The following is a 17,401-nucleotide window of genomic DNA, read 5'->3' as shown; positions in this document are numbered from 1 at the left end:
TAGAGCAACTACCCATCTAATTTTTATTATATAGATAAAGCTGACATTCATTGTGACTATTTTTTATCAACTATTGATATTTTACTATCCTGGTAACACTGAGTAATATATGTCACACTACAGGGAAGAGGTATATAAACTGCAGAAATGCCCACGCTGTTCCGACCCTGCATTTCGGACCCGGGACTGACTTGAACTTGTACCTTCCTGACGCGCCCCTGTTCCGGGCCCACAGTAGCCGCCTGCTATTATGAGCTTAGTGTTACAACACGCTCCACTTCTCCTCTTCTCCTTGATTGTGGAATGCACTTCTGGGCAACGGGCTTAATTGACAAAGATTTGACCATCAAAATTGAAATGCTACTACTTCAATTTTACTAATGTTTTGCATAGAGTCCTTCCTTAATGAATCTTTCTTCATGCCCATTTATATAACTTAAAAATGTTTTAAAAATAAAGCATAAATAATTTTTGCTCTCTGTCATAAGTGAAACCATGCCACTAAACAATCATATCCTGTTTAGGCCATAACGATATCAGAAATATATGTTTATCATCTGCATTGGACAACTTAGCATGTTTTTGGCCCAAGGCGAAGTTGAACTAAAATCATTTGCAGTTGCCCCAAACCAAGATAACCACACATTTCTAAGGTAACTGATACCTAAAAAGAACACTGCCTTTAGATCACAGTTCATGATCTAAGCACACTAATTCTTTAAAGAAGGCTGCTAAAGTTTATAAACCATGTATGTCTGTTGGAATTCCTCCAAAATCTAACATGAAATAATTATATTCTTAGCATGCATAGAGACTATGATAAAGTAAGTACTTAACACAATCTTTTGGAGTTCTGAAATTACCTCTCTTGCCTAATTGAAAGTGAAGGAGAAAATGGAGATTTTTTTTTTTTTTGATGTAAGAGTATAATAATAAGAAGAATGATAAGAATAATGCTTCATATTTTGGAAGGCATTCAAATAAAATCAATCATTTCTTTTTTCAAAGTACTTAAGGAGACAGCCTTATGAATAGATAAACTAAGGTCCATAAAAGGCATACAATTTTCATATTCATTGTGAAAACATATCCAGGGAATCCAAACACATGTCACTGACCTTGTGCTACAGTGATACAAAGCATGTCATTGCCTGGGACACTCCCTTAGTGAGTGAGGTCAACCACAACCTGCAACTACAACCTGGAAAACAGTTCTTCACGCTCTACGCCAACACAGATGCAGTTAAAAATTAACGCTTGCCCACAAAGCTAACAGGACGATTTGGAACAAAAAAATAAATATTTAATCATGAGTTAGCTTTTAAGGAATGAACAAGCAGTAAAAGTAAGATTCTGAAAAGAAAGAAGGAAGCTGAGGGAAATCTACTGATGATACTCAAAAAGAGGAGATAGGAAGAGAAAACTTAAGTACTCTCCCCATGTCGACTCTGAAGGCAAGTCTGACAGCCTGTCCAGGCTACCGCCCCGTACAATGCTGCCTGCAGACACGAGTTCTCGGATTTCAGTGTTTCAGACAACATTTAAAGGACATAATAACAGAACCAGAGAGGACAGGCACTACAACTGCAATGGTTCTTCTTTTACTGTTAAAAGGGAAGAATGAACTATACCTCCATTCTTTCTTGTTTAATTTCATCAATTTCATCCTCTTCGAACATTGCCAAGAGTTCTCCTGTTTGATCAATAGAGTTGAGAAAATCTTGAGCGATTTTTTGTCTTTTGTTTGCATTGTTACTGCCACTCAATTTGTCTTCATGAAGATAAGGGAAAGAAAAAAGAAATTTGTTGAATAAGGTTACATCAGCACCAATCATTACATGTAATGAATACTGAACATGAAAATCAGAAGTATAACTCTCTCAAAATAATTTTTCAAAGGAAAATCTTTGCATTCAAAATAAAAATATAAGACTTACAGAATTAAATCATTTATTCATTTCACAAGAGAGAATAAAACTAAATTATCAATTACCACAATAAGTGTGAATGGACAGATTAAAGTTCCTTACCAAAAAAAAAAAAAAAAAAAGATAAAAGGCTCTCAGATTTGGAAAAAGAATCCTGCTCTGGCAGGTAGAATTAAGAAAATAAAAACAAAGATGTAAAATAAATAACATCAGAATTGACACATGAGATTAAAAGGAGAGAATATTATGTACATTGCTTTGGCAATACATTTGAAACCTAAAGGGATGAGAACATATCCTTTTTTATTTAAGAGATAAAAGTACATTTAAAAGCAAAACATAACTCTGAGAAAGTTATTGCAGAAGGTCAGGATGGACTGTAATTCTGCAATAGGTAATTAATACAGTTTAATGCGTAAAAGTATCAGTGGGATTTTATGAATGAATTAGTGAGGAAGAGCTAGATTATTTTTTTAATGTGATAAAGATCTTTATATCAAATAAAAATAGGGTGAAAGCATCCAGTTTTTCATCATTAAATATGTTGTTAGCTGTGAGTTTTTAACAGATGGCTGTCTTGGTCAGTTTTGGCTGCTATAATAAATACACTTTAGAAAGTTTGGCTAAACAAACAATTATTTCTCATAGTTTTGCAGGCTAGGAAGGCCAGTAGACCTGGTGTCTGATGAGGGTGTGCTTCCTGGTTGGCAGATGGCAGTGTTCTCGTATCCTCACATGGCAGAGAGCAGAGCAGAAGGAATCCAGCAAGCTCTCTTGTGTCTCTCATTTCGAATGCTACTAATGCAGACTTCTCCCTCATGACTGAATTACCCAAATCCAAAAGTCTGTCATGAGAAGAACACTCAAAAGAGTAGGATGAGAAGGGAATTTCTTCAACTTGACAGAATGTTCACCTAAAATTCATATTTTGAACCTAATCCCCATTGTGATGGTATTCTGGGGTCAAGACTTTGGAAGGTAATTAAGTTATGAGGGAGGAGCCTTCCTGAATGAAATTAGTACCCTTCTAACAAGAGACACAAGACAGCTGTGCAAAAGGTGAAGGGATTGTGAGGCACAGATCTGTAGTTATGAAACAGTCATAGGGACATACAGTGTATAACAAAGGGAATATAGCCAATAACACTGTAATGACTATGTATGGGCCAGGTGGGCACTGGCAATATCAGGAGGAACACTTGGTAAAGAATGACTGCCTACTACAGTGTACACCTGAAACTAATACAAATTAATACTGAATATAAACTAATTAAAAAATTTCTTTTAGTTGAAAATAACTAAAAAATTCAAACAAAAATAAATAACCCACAAAAGACTTGATTTCTTAAAATGACTTTTCTACATTTATTGAGATGATCATGTGATTTTTTACTTCGATGCTATTAATATGATTAACTAAACAAATTGTTTTTTTTTCATAAAAATAGTTTTTTAAGCTTAAACCAATCTTCCACTTGTGGGATAAAACCTACTTGATCGTGATGTAGAACCTTAGAGACCTTGCTGGATTTGGTTTCCTGGTATGCTGTTGAGAATTCTTGCATCTATATTCCAAAGTGTTAGTCTACAGTTGCTTTTTCCTTGTGATGCCTGTCTGGATTTCATATCAGGGTAATACTTACCTTGTAGAGTTGGGGAAGTATTAATATTAACTGTCTTTAAATATTTGGTAGAATTCATCAGTGAAATCATCTAGGCAAGGGTTTTTCCTTTGAGGGAAGTTTTTAAATTACTAATTCAAACCCTTTATTTATCATAGGTCTATTCAGATTTTTTTGTTTCTTCTGGATATAGTTTCAGTCTTTATAGGAAAGAGAGTAAATATCTACAGAATCGGTTATATTAACCATATTATTTACCAATTCTATTTCTTTTTCATTTTTTCGTAACTTACGCCAACTATCTTGTGTCACTCCTTACTCCAATAGTTTTGTTACGACCCACTTCACTTATGTTGTGTCAAATATATTATATATCTATCTACATGTTATAGACCAACATTATAAATACAGTTTTATACAATTGTTTTTAAGTTAGTTAAGAAAAATAGATATGCATTATATTGTCTCACATTTACCTACATATGATAGTTATCTTTTATTTTTATTTTTCTTTTTTTTTTTTTTTGAGAGAGAGAGAGAGGCAGGAAGAGAGAGAGACAGGAACACGGAGCTGCTCCTGTAGGTGCCCTGACCAGGGAATCAAACTGGCAACCTCCGTGCTCCGGGACGATGCTCCAACCAACCAAGCTATCTGGCCCAGGCTTGATCTTTATTGATTTTTTTAGAGGGACAGAGAAAGAAAGGGGGGGGGGTAAGGGAAGCATATGTTGTTCTGCTCAGTCGTGCATTTTTTTGTCTAACTCCTGTGTGTGCCCTGACCTGGGATCAAACCTGCAACCTCGTTGTTTCAGAATGATGCTTTAACCAATTGAGCTAACCAGCCAGCACCTACGTGCTTATCTTTACAATTTCTCTTTTCTTGTGTGTGGGGATGTGGATTCATTTTTTTTTCTTTCAGCAAGTGAGAGAGTGAAAGAAAGATGAGAAGCATCAACTTGTAGATGCAGCACTTTAGTTGTTTGATTGCTTCTTATATGTGCCTTGACCGGGGGGCTCAATCTGAGCCCATGAAACCCTTGCTCAAACCAGCGACCTTGGGCTTCAAGCCAGCAATCTGTGGACTCAAGCCAGCGACCATGGGATCGTATCAATGATCCCACACTCAAGCTGGTGACCCTGCACTCAAGCTGGTGAGCCCATGCTCAAGCCAGTGACCTCAGGGTTTCGAACTTGGATACCTCAGCATTCCAGGTTGACACTCTATCAACCGTGCCACCACTGGTCAAGCTCAAATTGGTATCTGGAGCATCTTGCTTTTAGCTTGAAGAACTTCCTTTAGCAGGTTTTGTATGAGTTTGATAGCAAGAAATTCCCTCAATTTTCGTTTATCTGGAAATACCTTTATTGTGCCTTCATTTTTGAAAGACAGTTTTGCTGAATGTGTTTCTTAGTTGACACTGCTTTCTTTCAGCACTTTGAATATATAATCCTACTATTATCTGACCTATATGGCTAAGGAGAAGTGAGCTGTTAATATTGTTAGGGTTCTGTTGTATGTGATGAGCTGCTTTTCTCTTGTAGCTTTCATGATTTTCTTTGTCTTTCAACGTTTCTACTGGAATGTATCTGTGTGTGGATCTCTAAGTGTTTAACATACTTGGACCTTGTTAAGCTGTTTGGATGTATAGATTAATAGTTTTCATTGAAGCTGAAAAGTTTTTAATCGTTATTTCTTTGACTATTTTTTTCCTGTTCCCCTTTTCTTTTTCCTACCTCTGGTAGTCCCATTTTGCATATGTTGGCTCACCTAATGGTGTCTCATATTTCTCTGAAGCTCTTTTAGCTTTCTCTCCTTCTTCTTTTCTCTTTGTACTTCAGATTGCATACTCTTTAGCAATCTGCCTTCTAGTTCACTGAGTCTTTTTCTTCTGTTAGTTCAAAGTTAACACTGAGGCCCTCTACTGAATTTTTCATTTTGGATATTTCAACTCCAGAATTTCCATTAGTTTCTTTTTATAATTTCTATCTTTTAATTGATATTCTCTATTTTGTGAAACACTGTAATCATACCACTTTCAGTGCTTTAAATATGGTCTCCTTTAATTCTATGAACATATTTATAACAGGTACGTTAAGTTTCTGTCCCTGTGTCCAATGCCTGAGCCACTCGTGTCGTCTGCTCTCGCCCCCCCCCCCCCCCCCCCCGTTTAGGGGTCACATATACTTTTTCCTCTGCATATCTACTATTTTGTTGTCACTGCTGTTGAAGATGGACATTGTAGGTAGTGTACTGCAGTAACTTAAATAATAATTCCCTCCTAATCATGGGGCTTTTTGTCATTGTTTGCTTGTTTATTTGTTTAGTGACTTGGCTGGACGAGTTCAATACAATCTCTTTCCCTCTCAGTGTGTAGCCTCAGAGGGCCGAGCCTTGAGCATGCAGTCTTCTCAGTTTCCAAGGATGGCTGATTTTAGTCATTTTCTCTTTGGCTTTAATTTTTCCTGCTCTCTCCATTAAGTTACTTGCTGGTCTGACTCTATTGATACCACACACAGCTATTAGCTCCCACTAATTCCCGGCTGACTGCTCTATGGCTTTTGTTAATACTCGTGAGCATAAGCTGATCCACAGGATGATCTAAAATAACGTTGGGCCCCTTGGCAGAGTCAAGGTGCCGCCAGCTTTTAAGTTTTGCTCTGACACTAGGAGGACTCTTCTCATCTGTCTCTTCCCTTTGTTTCCTCTGTGAAACTTTTAGCTTATGCACTGTTGCTGCTTGTTGTAACTAGTACTAGACAGCTACCAGCTTCTTCTTAATTGTTTACCACCAGGATCTCCACTGTTTTTTACATGCTCTGGTCCACATAGTCCCCTTGGGGGGGGGGGCTGCAGAGAGAGCTATCCTGTTATTAAGTCCTGCCTTTTCCTTTGAGCTAAACCTTTGACCATTGTACTAAAACTGGGAGTAGAAACGGCAATGAGCTTCTCCTGCAAAGCCTCTCCTGGATCCAAGAGTGGGGAGTTGGTCAAGGATGGGAGCCCTCTGCCTTCTAGCCTTGTCCCTTCAGACATGGATCCTTACTCCCTATGAGAAAGCTAGGGTGCAGGCAACCAGGACGCAGTATTCTGAGCCTGCTATGGCTGGGCAGAATTTCCCTAGGAACAGAGGATGAGAGGAAGTTCCCGTCCATTTATTATGCCTGCCCAGAACAAAGCTTCTGCAATGCGAAGCCAGAGCAAGGAGCGATGCTGACTTCCTGCCCCTCCTGGGGGGAAATTGTAGACTGGGAGCTGGAGAAGCAGGTGCCCAGTGTTCTTGTCCACACTTAGCCAGAGTAAAGCTCCTATTACACTGAGATGGGGTGGCAGGGAAGGAGAGGAACGATGGGAATAGGTGATGGCTTAAAAGTAGCAGATTCCCACTGTTCTTAATAAGATTTAGAAGATTTTCTTGAATATGTGTTTCTCTATTTGTTGTATGCCCTTATGATAATTTCTAAAAACTTAAACTATTACTTTAAAAAATCATCACTAGGTAAATGTGGTTCACTGGAGCAGAATATAGCACATGCCTCACATAGCCATTCCACAAGTCCCACCTCAGTATCAGATGTAGATCACTTAAGTAGTTTATCTTATAAATTATATCAACTCTTCAGAAATTTTATGTAAGACACACATAATTAGAAAATGTAAATGAGGATAAAGAGGAGAGATTTGAAATAAATAAGGAAGAGAAGACAGCAAGCTGATATGATGATGTTAGTGCACCTGCATACTAGTCTCACCACTGAGTGTCTGGTGTTCAAAGCGTGGTCCTAACAGCTGCCATTCATTCACTGCAGGAATGTGTCGGGTGCTTCCACACAGTACAATGAAGCCTCAGAATAACTCCACCTGAGAAGTGGCACTGTTACAACTTACCTATGAGAAAACTGACCCTCAACAACATTCAGAAAGAAAGCAGAGAACTGGGATTAATTGCAGTTCAGGTCTATTTTGCTCCAAGTCTATATTCTTTATGCTCTCCATAAAAGGTAACATTTAAATTCAGCTGGAGAACTATTTCCCAGAAATTAAGTTCTGTGAGAATTTCAGGAATATTAAATAGGCAACACTGATTAAACATTTGATCAGAATTATTATATTTTTTTGCATGGCTATTGCACTTGCTGATTTGTTGAAGACAAATGAAAGTACTTCTCTCTCAAAGTCTGTTAACCCTTCAGCTGGTTTTAAGTAGTATTCTGGAATTCTTCTTAATCTGGTAGAATCTGTTTAGCTACTTCATCAGTAAATACTGCTATGCAGTGACTGTGTTCAATCCAAAATATATGAGTTATTTCTAAAAGCACAACGCACATTGCCTGACCAGGCGATGGAGCAGTGGATAGAGCGTCGAACTGGGATGCGGAGGACCCAGGTTTGAGACCCCGAGGTCGCCAGCTTGAGCACAGCTCATCTGGCTTGAACAAAAAGCTCACCAGCTTGGACCCAAGGTCACTGGCGGGAGCAAGGGGTTACTCAGTCTGCTGAAGGCCCATGGTCAAGGCACATATGAGAAAGCAATCAATGAATAACTAAGGTGTCACAACGAAAAACTGATGATTGATGCTTCTCATCTCTCTCCGTTCCTGTCTGTCCCTATCTATCCCTCCGTCTGACTCTCTCTCTGTCCCTGTAAAAAGAAAAAAGAAAAAGAAAAAGAAAAAGAAAGCACAATACACATTGACCCTTGAACAATTTGAGGGTTAGGGGTGCCATACATGATTCTGTGAAAAAAATCCACGTGTAATATTTGACTCCCTCAAAAACTTAACTATTAAAACCTCCTGGAAACCCTACTGATAGATAACAGGGTTGATGAACATATATTTTATGTATTATATTTATTACATACGGTATTCTTACAATAAAGTAAGTCTGAGAAAGAAATTGTGAAGAAAATTATAAGAGAATATACCTTTATAGTATTTATTTTAAAAAATCTGAATAGGCCCTAGCTGGTTGGCCCAGCAATAGAGCATCAGCCCTGCATGTGGAAGTCCAGAGTTCAATTCCCAGTCAAGGCACAAAGAAGCGACCATCTGCTTCTCTACCCCTCCCCCACTTCCTTCTCTTTCTCTCTCTTTCTCTTCTTTTCCCACAGCCATGGCTCAAATGGTTAGAGCAAGTTGGCCGCAGGCACTGATAATGGTTCCATGACCTCACCTCAGGCACTAAAATAGCTCGGTTGCTGAGCAACAGAGCAACACCCCACAGGGGCAGAGCACTGCGGGGTAGGAGGCCTGCTGGGTGGATCTTCGTAGGGCCATATGCAAGAGTCTGTCTCTCTGCCTCCCTGCTTCTCCCTTAATAAAAAAAATCTGCAGATATGTGGACCTGCAATTCAAATCCATACTGTTCAAGGGTCAACTGTATTTATTTTGATTCAGTAAGCATTGTTTAGTAATTATCTATTTTCATCTTAGCACTGTTAGACTCTGCAACATTAATATTTGTTCTAAATATTCTAGAATGAGGAATGTGTTAGAAAGCCAGACAAAAAAAAATATTTTACTGTTAGTCTTTTTGTTAGATTTCAAATATCATAGAAACACACACCAAAATGAGGTGACTTTATATCATAAAACGTATCAGATACTTTCTATAATACATTAACAAAAATTCATATGTATCAATTTCAAAGATATAATATAGTTCTGGCTCTCTACATACATAACAGAAAAATTATGCTTGCTATAATAAGGTTTTAAATCAATATAATTTTCTTAGTTTTATGATATTCTGATATAAAGCAGGTCATATTATTAAAAGATAAAATTGAAATACCAGATTACTATTAAGTCACATAAGTAGAAAATCATACAATTTAGCTGCCAACTAAATAAACATCTGGTTACTTTCTAAACTACATTGTGTAACAGAAGTTCATCTATTCTGCTCTGACCGGGATATCTACACTGACGGCGCCAGACGTGAGGCCCAGCACACACGCATCCCTGTTCTCAGGTTAGTGCTGTGTTCTGTTTACCTTCCAGAAGATCATCCTCGTCCATGCCTTTGATAATCTTTGACTTGTAGTCTCGGAAAAACATGTATTTTAGCAGTCTTCTAAGTTTTTTCTATTAAAAAACATGAAATCAGTAAATTAGAAACTTTGCACATATATTCACTTTACTAAGTCAAAACTCCAATAACTAAATTTAATAAAGTAGAACGTCAGACTCATTGGAGAAAACACACAAATTCTCAACATAATACGATGGTAGTAAAAAATACGCTCATCAAATTAAACATAAAAGCTGAAACGTAAGCATTTTTAAAAGCACTTTTCATTTACAAGTATTTAGGTGCTCCGGAATCACAATAATTCCCTTCATATTTAGATCTTATAAAAAGTCCTAAATTGTTTCTGAAGATTGTGATAACTATCACACTCTCCATACTAAGCTATTTTAATTTTAAAAATTATCTATAAACAATCTAGACAAGGAGTTTGTAACAACTGCTTTAAAAGGCAGGCCCTCTCTTTTTTTTATTATTGTTTTTTATTCTCTGAGCATCTTTTCTTTTATTTAGAAGAGCTGATTTATGGCTTATATTTCTGGAAAACATTCAGTAATATGAGAAACATATTTTTATGAAACTCAAAGCTGATTAATGATAGTTGTTTAATGATGGCTTGCCCTAGGTTTATTCGAGGACCAAACCCTGCTTAACTCTGAAAATAACCGGTAACACTGCATAACTTGTGTACTTACACTTAGAATGTATTGCTACTGGTTCTTGACCTTTAGCTTTAAGATTCCTAGTAATAGCTGAAACCTCCTGCATTTTACAAAAGCTCTTTGACATGCATTTTATTTGATCATTTCAATAGCCCTGAGATATAGACAACTATAATCAGCTCCTTTCTATCCATAGGGAAACTGAGGTTAGAATTAGTGTTGCAAAGGAAAAGACCTCACAGACACGGACAACAGTGTCCCCACAAGGAGGGGAGGGGAGGGGGAGGGGGACCGTAGAGGGGCGGATGGTGACGGAGGGAGACGGACCGTAGAGGGGGCGGATGGTGACGGAGGGAGACGAACCGTAGAGGGGGCGGATGGTGACGGAGGGAGACGGACCGTAGAGGGGGCAGATGGTGACGGAGGGAGACTTGACTTGGGGTGGTGAACGCACAGTGCAGTATACAAATGATGGGCTATAGAATTGTGCATGTGAAACCTGTATAATTTTATTAACCAATTGTCACCCCAATAAATTCAATAAAAAATCAGTCTTGCAACTAAGGGTCAGAGGTAGAAGATAATCTTTGAACTTCTGCTTCTTTATTTGTAAAGTAAGTAAAGTACTTACCTTAGGGGACTATTGGGTGGAATAAATAAATTACTTAGTATAATATGTAAAATACAGTAGGCAGTCAAGAAATACTGCTTTTGTAAACTGAAAGAGAAAAAAATAGGTCTTTCACTATTCTTTCCTCTTTCCTGAGTCCATTCAGGACTTTAGATCTTATTTTGTCTTATATTATACCTCTGTAAACTACTTTAAATTCTGTTTGGAACATATTAGTATATAAATAAAATGATCATGTTTAGGAGAGAGATGAGAACAATGGCAAGTATCACATTACAGCCATGTTCTCAGGTGCTAAAAACATTCTGGTTAAGAGTCCTTCTGGAGCCGGATCAGGTGGTGGCGTGGTGGATAGAGCGTCTAACTGGGACGTAGAGGACTCAGGTTCGGAGGGCGTAGCTCGTCAGCTTGAGCCCATGTGGGCTCATCTGGTTTGAGCAAGGTGTCACTCGCTCTGCTGTATCCCCCCCCCCAACGTCAAGGCACATATGAGAAAGAAATCAATGAACAACTAGGGAGCTGCAACAAAGAATTGATGCTTCTCATCTCTCTCCCTTCCTGCCTCTCTCTCTCTCTCTCTATCTATCTATCTATTTAAAAAAAAAAAAAAAAAAAAAAGTCCTCTGGGGAGCAAAGGGCACTGTCAATTAGTGCATGTTCCTGAAGTTTCAGTGTGATTTGAAACTTCAGTATGATTTGAAAGGGTCACTGTGGACCCTTTTTTGTGCTAGTCTCTTTAGCACTGTCAGGGAAAGAGGAAAACTGACCAGGCATATTCGAACTGCACTGTGCTCCAGACCTTCACAAAGCGTCCTGTTCACGGTCCCCTACCTGCCAACAGCATCTTCTGGCTCCTTCCTCAGAGCTCCCCTGCTACGCAGTGCCTACTTCTCTGTCGTCCTCCAAGTTCAATGAAGTATGCACCAAATCCTGCATATTTTCACTCCTCACTATCTCTCTGAACTCTTCCTTCCTATCCACTTCCAGAGCCATTATAGTAATCACATTTTGTCTGGATTACTCAACCAGCATCCTGGTCAGTTCTTTTCCATTTGGTCTATTCTACATATCATCTCACGAGTCTTACCACAGGCGAAAACCTCCACTTTGAATAATCCTACATTCTCTACATCTTACATTTAATCCCATAACCCTAAAATTTTGTTGAGTCTTAAAATGCTTTCAATTTAATCATCTAGGTTTTCTAAACTAGATGATATCTTCTTGAAAGTGAAGACGTTCCTTTTCTCTTCCTTTTTATTCCTCATGCTACTTAAAAGTTAATGAGCCAAAAGTTTATCCAAGGGGTCAGACGGAAAGCCTTTTGATAAAAAGCAGAGCTCCAGGCACATGAAAATGGTGGCAGAGAAACGGAACGGTGAGTCACTGAAGGCCAGGGAGACCCAATGGCGCAGTGAGAGGTGGAACACTGGGAACTAGGCACTGCTTGTCACTTGTGATGACATTCGTCACTGGGATTATCCACTTACTGTTTTCCATGTATCCTTTAGATCAGAGGTCCCCAAACTTTTTACACAGGGGGCCAGTTCATTGTCCCTCAGACCATTGGAGGGCCGCCACATACAGTGCTCCTCTCACTGACCACCAATGAAAGAGGTGCCCCTTCCGGGAGTGTGGGGGGGGGGCGGATAAATGGCCTCAGGGGGCCACATGCAGCCCGCGGGCCGTAGTTTGGGGACGCCTGTTTTAGATGAAACTTATTAAAACATGTAAAATTTATAAAATATTTTCAACTAGCTACTCCAGGAGAGAGTTATGACAAAATTAGATATGTAAATACCAGCTTAGATATTTTGATACCAGTGTTAGAAGAATAGAGAAAGGTAGGTCTTTAAGCATAAAATAACTGCACTAGACATTATGGTATGTGTGTGTGTGTGTGTGTGTGTGTATAAAAACATACACACACACACATATATATGCTATTGGAATACACATCTTGATTGCTTTTCTATTTTCTATAAACTCGTGTCACAGAATAAACTTTGTATTCCAAGTTTAAAAAAATTACTCTCTGAAAGCCTATAAAACTGTATAAAATTAGAAGAAAATTTAATATGCCAATCAGTTATATCTTACTTATCACAACAGTGAATATTCAATGAATATTATGTAGCAATGAATATGTCTAAATAGACAGATACAAATAAGCGAGAATTAGTTGTCAACATCATTTTACATACGTGCCCTTCACCATGTTAAAAAAATCAATTCTCTTATAGCAAACTATTTTGTGATGCAAGCTATGAGACTATAAAATATCAGTTCAACAGTTCCAATTCCAATTGGAAAGCTATATAACAAGGACATTTAGTTTCATTATTTAAGTATAATTAGCCAAATAATTAAATATTAGATTTAAGTATAATGACCCAAACATGGCATGTTATTCAGTGAAACATTTTTATATTACCTTGTCTTTGCGCATCAAAAACAGAAGATCTTCAGCCGATATCACCCTTGCTCCCCGAAGCTGAGAAACTTCGGCAGCTTGCTGCAACTACCAACAAAAAAAATTGAGGAATTTTTCTCAATAATCTGATGTCTCAAGAAAGATAAATATACTAAGGGTTAAAGTTTTTTGGTAATAATCCAGCAATCACATTGCTGTTTTTCAAAGTAAAATGTCTTATGTTTTAAGGTATAAAAAAATGCTATTAAATTAACTCATAAGCCCACCTGTAACTGATACAATAAACAGAAATCCTTGATTTCTTTCATGCAAAAGAAAAATCATGTGCAGCTTCCAGAAATGCATTAATGCACCTGAAAATAATTTTATGAAATTGTATCCTCATATCCATGTGAGCAATGGTTTCACTCAGTATCACTAGTTGAATAAGTATATTATTAATCTGAGCTCCCATGCTGGTATGATTTGAAATAGGCCCATTCAGACCTTTAAAAGATCAACAAAAACAGTAGCTGTTTCTAATATCCAAAGGAAAAAAAATAGTTCTCGTTTTGGCAAGTCTTCAGTGGGCAAAGGATTCAGTCCATAAATCATAATACGGGACTGCATTAATTTCTTTCCACACTAATCACATGCACACAAAACGTTAACTGTCTCTGGAATGCACAACACAAAACACACTGCACGAAAAGTTAGATTCCCCCTGCAATGTCCGTCTGGGCCCTTGTAGCTACAGAGTCGGGAGCTTTCTGGAATTCAGAAGCCCTAGAAACACAATCTGACTTAAAAATGACCTGGAAAATAAAAGAATGTGAAAAATGATAGTTCTATTTTTTGGCACAGGCAAAATAAAATCAGTTTCTTATTTTGATTAGATGGAAGGAACATAAAATACATGCAGCTGAAAAAAATAAAGATGCTGGAGAAAAAACACTATGAAAATGTGCCCGTAACGTCCTTCAAACTTGATCACACCGTGGTGACTGCACCAAACCAACTCTATCCAATATTATAAAAATATTTACATATAAAAGCTGTTCCTGAATGCATCGTTCTTTGAAAGGAATAAATCTAACACATATTACTGAGAACTAATCTTTAAAAAGTGACACACTGTTATCTTAACAATTATAAGAAATCAAATAGTGCGTTTGTACTGAAGAAATTCTGCCTGAATGTTGAAGGGAGTTTGCTCAGCAAGCTTCAAACCTTGTCTAAATACACAGTCTACAAAATAGACTATAAACTCCCTATGTGTCAGCCTTACCACTGAATTTCCTGGATACTGGTGGTTGGTATATAAACATCATTCTACCTAAATATAGAAATTTAAATTTAACTGTGAACCATTTAAAAAGAAATCTTGGGTGAAAAGTTTTTTTAAAAAGATGATGTATCTATCCAGAAAGGACCTAAAAGTTTTCAGCAGGAAAAACTTAAACATATTATTCTAAAACATAGAAGGGTAGCAGGGAAATGTGTATACACATATTTTTTTTTTCAATCAAAAACATTTCTATCAGAGTCTAAAATAAATGCTGTCAGGGTGGAGAAGAAGAGGGCTCGGTCCCCTCCGTCCGCACACACGCGGAGAACCAGGAGGCAGTGCTGCGAGTACCACCCACGTAGCAGTCACGTCCCTCAGGGTCAGGAAGGGTCGGGATAAGTATATCCCTCAACAGCTTTCCCAATTAGCCCACTGTTTATCCACACCACAGCTACATAATCTGTATTTACAACACTCTCAAAAAGGTTAGTTTACAAACATATTAACTAGGAAAAAAGAGAAAATGAAAAAGAAAGACATAGAAGGGTCAGGCATTTTAAAACACCTTTTCAAATCTAGTACGCAACTACTGTAAGGATCCAGAATTTATGTCATGGTTATGCTGTCATAATTAGCAGGAAATCTCTTAGTGTTCACCCACCCAATGTGCTCATTTCCCTCACCCAACGGGGTGTCCTTGATAACACTAGCACTACCAGCTCTTTCTAACATGCCTTGGACCCCCAAGCAGTGAATTCTCAGGACGTAAAGCTAGCATTGTGTTAGCTCACCAGGCCTACCTGGCCCTCAGGTCCCACGAGCCAAATTCACCTCTCCCGATGCTGGCCTCCTTTCCTTTACCAAGTGAGGAGAGCAGGTTAAAGTGCATACTGCCCATTAGCTTACCTCTAGAGGTATTTCTCAGCATCTACCAGAAAGAGGAAAGAAACTCCTCTTTGACAACACAAGCTTAAAAAACAGGTTGGCAGCTTGGCATTCCAGTTCCACAGGATGCTGAGCTCAGGACTGGTTTATTCATTCGTTCATTCATTCAAGGCAGGAGGGGGAGGGAGGAGAGAAATAAGAAGCACTATAACTTGTTGCTTCACTTTAGTTTTTTATTGACTGCTTCTCATATGTGTCTTGACAGGAGTGGGGGTTGGGGATTCAAGCAGAGCCAGTGAGCCAGGGACCCTTTGCTCAAGCCAGCATCCCCGCGCTCAGGCCAGCAACCTCAAGGTTTCGAATTGGGGCCCTCAGCATCCCAGACTGATGCTCAATCTACTGCATTATGACTGTTCAGGTAGGACCGGGGCATTTAATGTGAAAAAAAAAAAAAAGAATACCAGAACCAGGAAACCCCCCCAAAAAATTCCGAATGCCTTCAGTGCCTCAAAAAGTTGATTCTATATTCTAAACTCCTCAATTTCTTAATCTTTGCAAATAAATGGAAGTTATACTTCATTATTCCCTGTAGCAAGTCAGTAATTAAAATAACATAAATTTTTATTACAATAAAACTGACATACAGCCTGACCAGGCGGTGGCGCAGTGGATAGAGCGTTGGACTGGGATGCAGAGGACCCAGGTTTGAGACCCCGAGGTCTTCAGCTTGAGTGTGGGCTCATCTGGTTTGAGCAAAAGCTCACCAGCTTGGACTCAAGGTCACTGACTCAAGCAAGGGGTTACTGGGTCTGCTGAAGGCCCACAGTCAAGGCACGTTTGAGAAGACAATCAATGAACAACTAAGGTGTTGCAATGCGCAATGAAAAACTAATGATTGATGCTTCTCATCTCTCTCCGTTCCTGTCTGTCTGTCCCTATCTATCCCTCTCTCTGACCCACTCTCTGTCTCTGTAAAAAATAAAAAAATAAATAAAATATGAAACTGACATATATTTAATTGCATTAGACAATATGCAAGAAGTGACAGTAGAAAATCACTTTAAAACCAAATGCTAGTTGAATGAGTGCACAACGTAAACTTTGTTAACTATATAGGCATGGTAATAGCTACCTTACAAAGGTTTATTTGTACCTTCAGATATTTTGCTAAAAGACATTATCATTTTAACATAATAGCAACTCTTTTACAGCACTGTTTTTTTTCTGATACATATTTTTATTCTTCAAAGTAAACAAAAACAATAATACAGTTGTAATTATTGTTTACAAGACAAAAATTTCCCCTGGCATATTAACACTCATCATGTTGGCATTTTAATATTTCATACTTTAAATTTTACATGTCATCTTAAATTCCTCATTTTGTATTCCTACAAATAAATCTCTTCTAAATTTCTCATTGTTGTCAATGATACTAACATTCAGACTCAATTTTTATTCTTATATTTTCATCAATATATGTTGATTTTGTTTGTTTTCATCTGCTCAAGTTCTTTTCTTTCTTTTTGAATTTCAATTAAGTTTCAGAAAAAGATATCACATGAATTTGGATTAGAAAACATGACAAGACAGCCCTGGACAGTTGGCTCAGTGGTCGAGTGTCAGCCCAGCATGTGGATGTCCTGGGTTTGATTCTGGTCAGGGCATACAAGAGAAGCAACCATCTGCATCTCTAACCCGCCACTCCCTTCCCACCGCCATGGCTTGATTGGCTCCAGCTGGCCCAGGGGCTGAGGATGGTTTTTGGCCTCCACCTCAGGTGCTAAAAATAGCTTGGATGCTGAGCAACACTCCAGATGGGCAGAGCATGGCCCCACAGAGGGCTTGTCAGGTGGATCTTTCTCTCTGCCTCCTCTGCTCTCACTTAATTCAAAAAAGAAAAGAAAAGAAAACCTGACAATAAGAGGTTTGTTTTTCTGG

At 38.3% G+C, this 17,401-nt stretch overlaps 1 protein-coding gene across 8 annotated transcripts in view; it reads right to left on the bottom strand.

The window, feature by feature from the left end:
- Positions 1–17,401, bottom strand: part of SUPT3H (SPT3 homolog, SAGA and STAGA complex component) — a 437,116-nt gene that overhangs the window by 136,646 nt on the left and 283,069 nt on the right. For all 8 annotated transcript variants that reach the window (XM_066359299.1, XM_066359295.1, XM_066359293.1 and 5 more), the window contains 3 exons: positions 13,309–13,395; positions 9,547–9,637; positions 1,632–1,771 (listed from right to left, as the gene is read on the bottom strand). In XM_066359299.1, coding sequence (XP_066215396.1) covers positions 1,632–1,771; positions 9,547–9,637; positions 13,309–13,323 — 246 coding nt within the window. In that variant the 5' untranslated portion in view covers positions 13,324–13,395. The remainder of the gene's footprint in view (positions 1–1,631; positions 1,772–9,546; positions 9,638–13,308; positions 13,396–17,401) is intronic.

The sequence above is a fragment of the Saccopteryx leptura genome, chromosome 1 (assembly GCF_036850995.1).
Source record: "Saccopteryx leptura isolate mSacLep1 chromosome 1, mSacLep1_pri_phased_curated, whole genome shotgun sequence".
In the NCBI taxonomy this organism is placed as follows: domain Eukaryota; kingdom Metazoa; phylum Chordata; class Mammalia; order Chiroptera; family Emballonuridae; genus Saccopteryx; species Saccopteryx leptura.
This window is presented reverse-complemented; position numbering and strand designations above follow the sequence as displayed.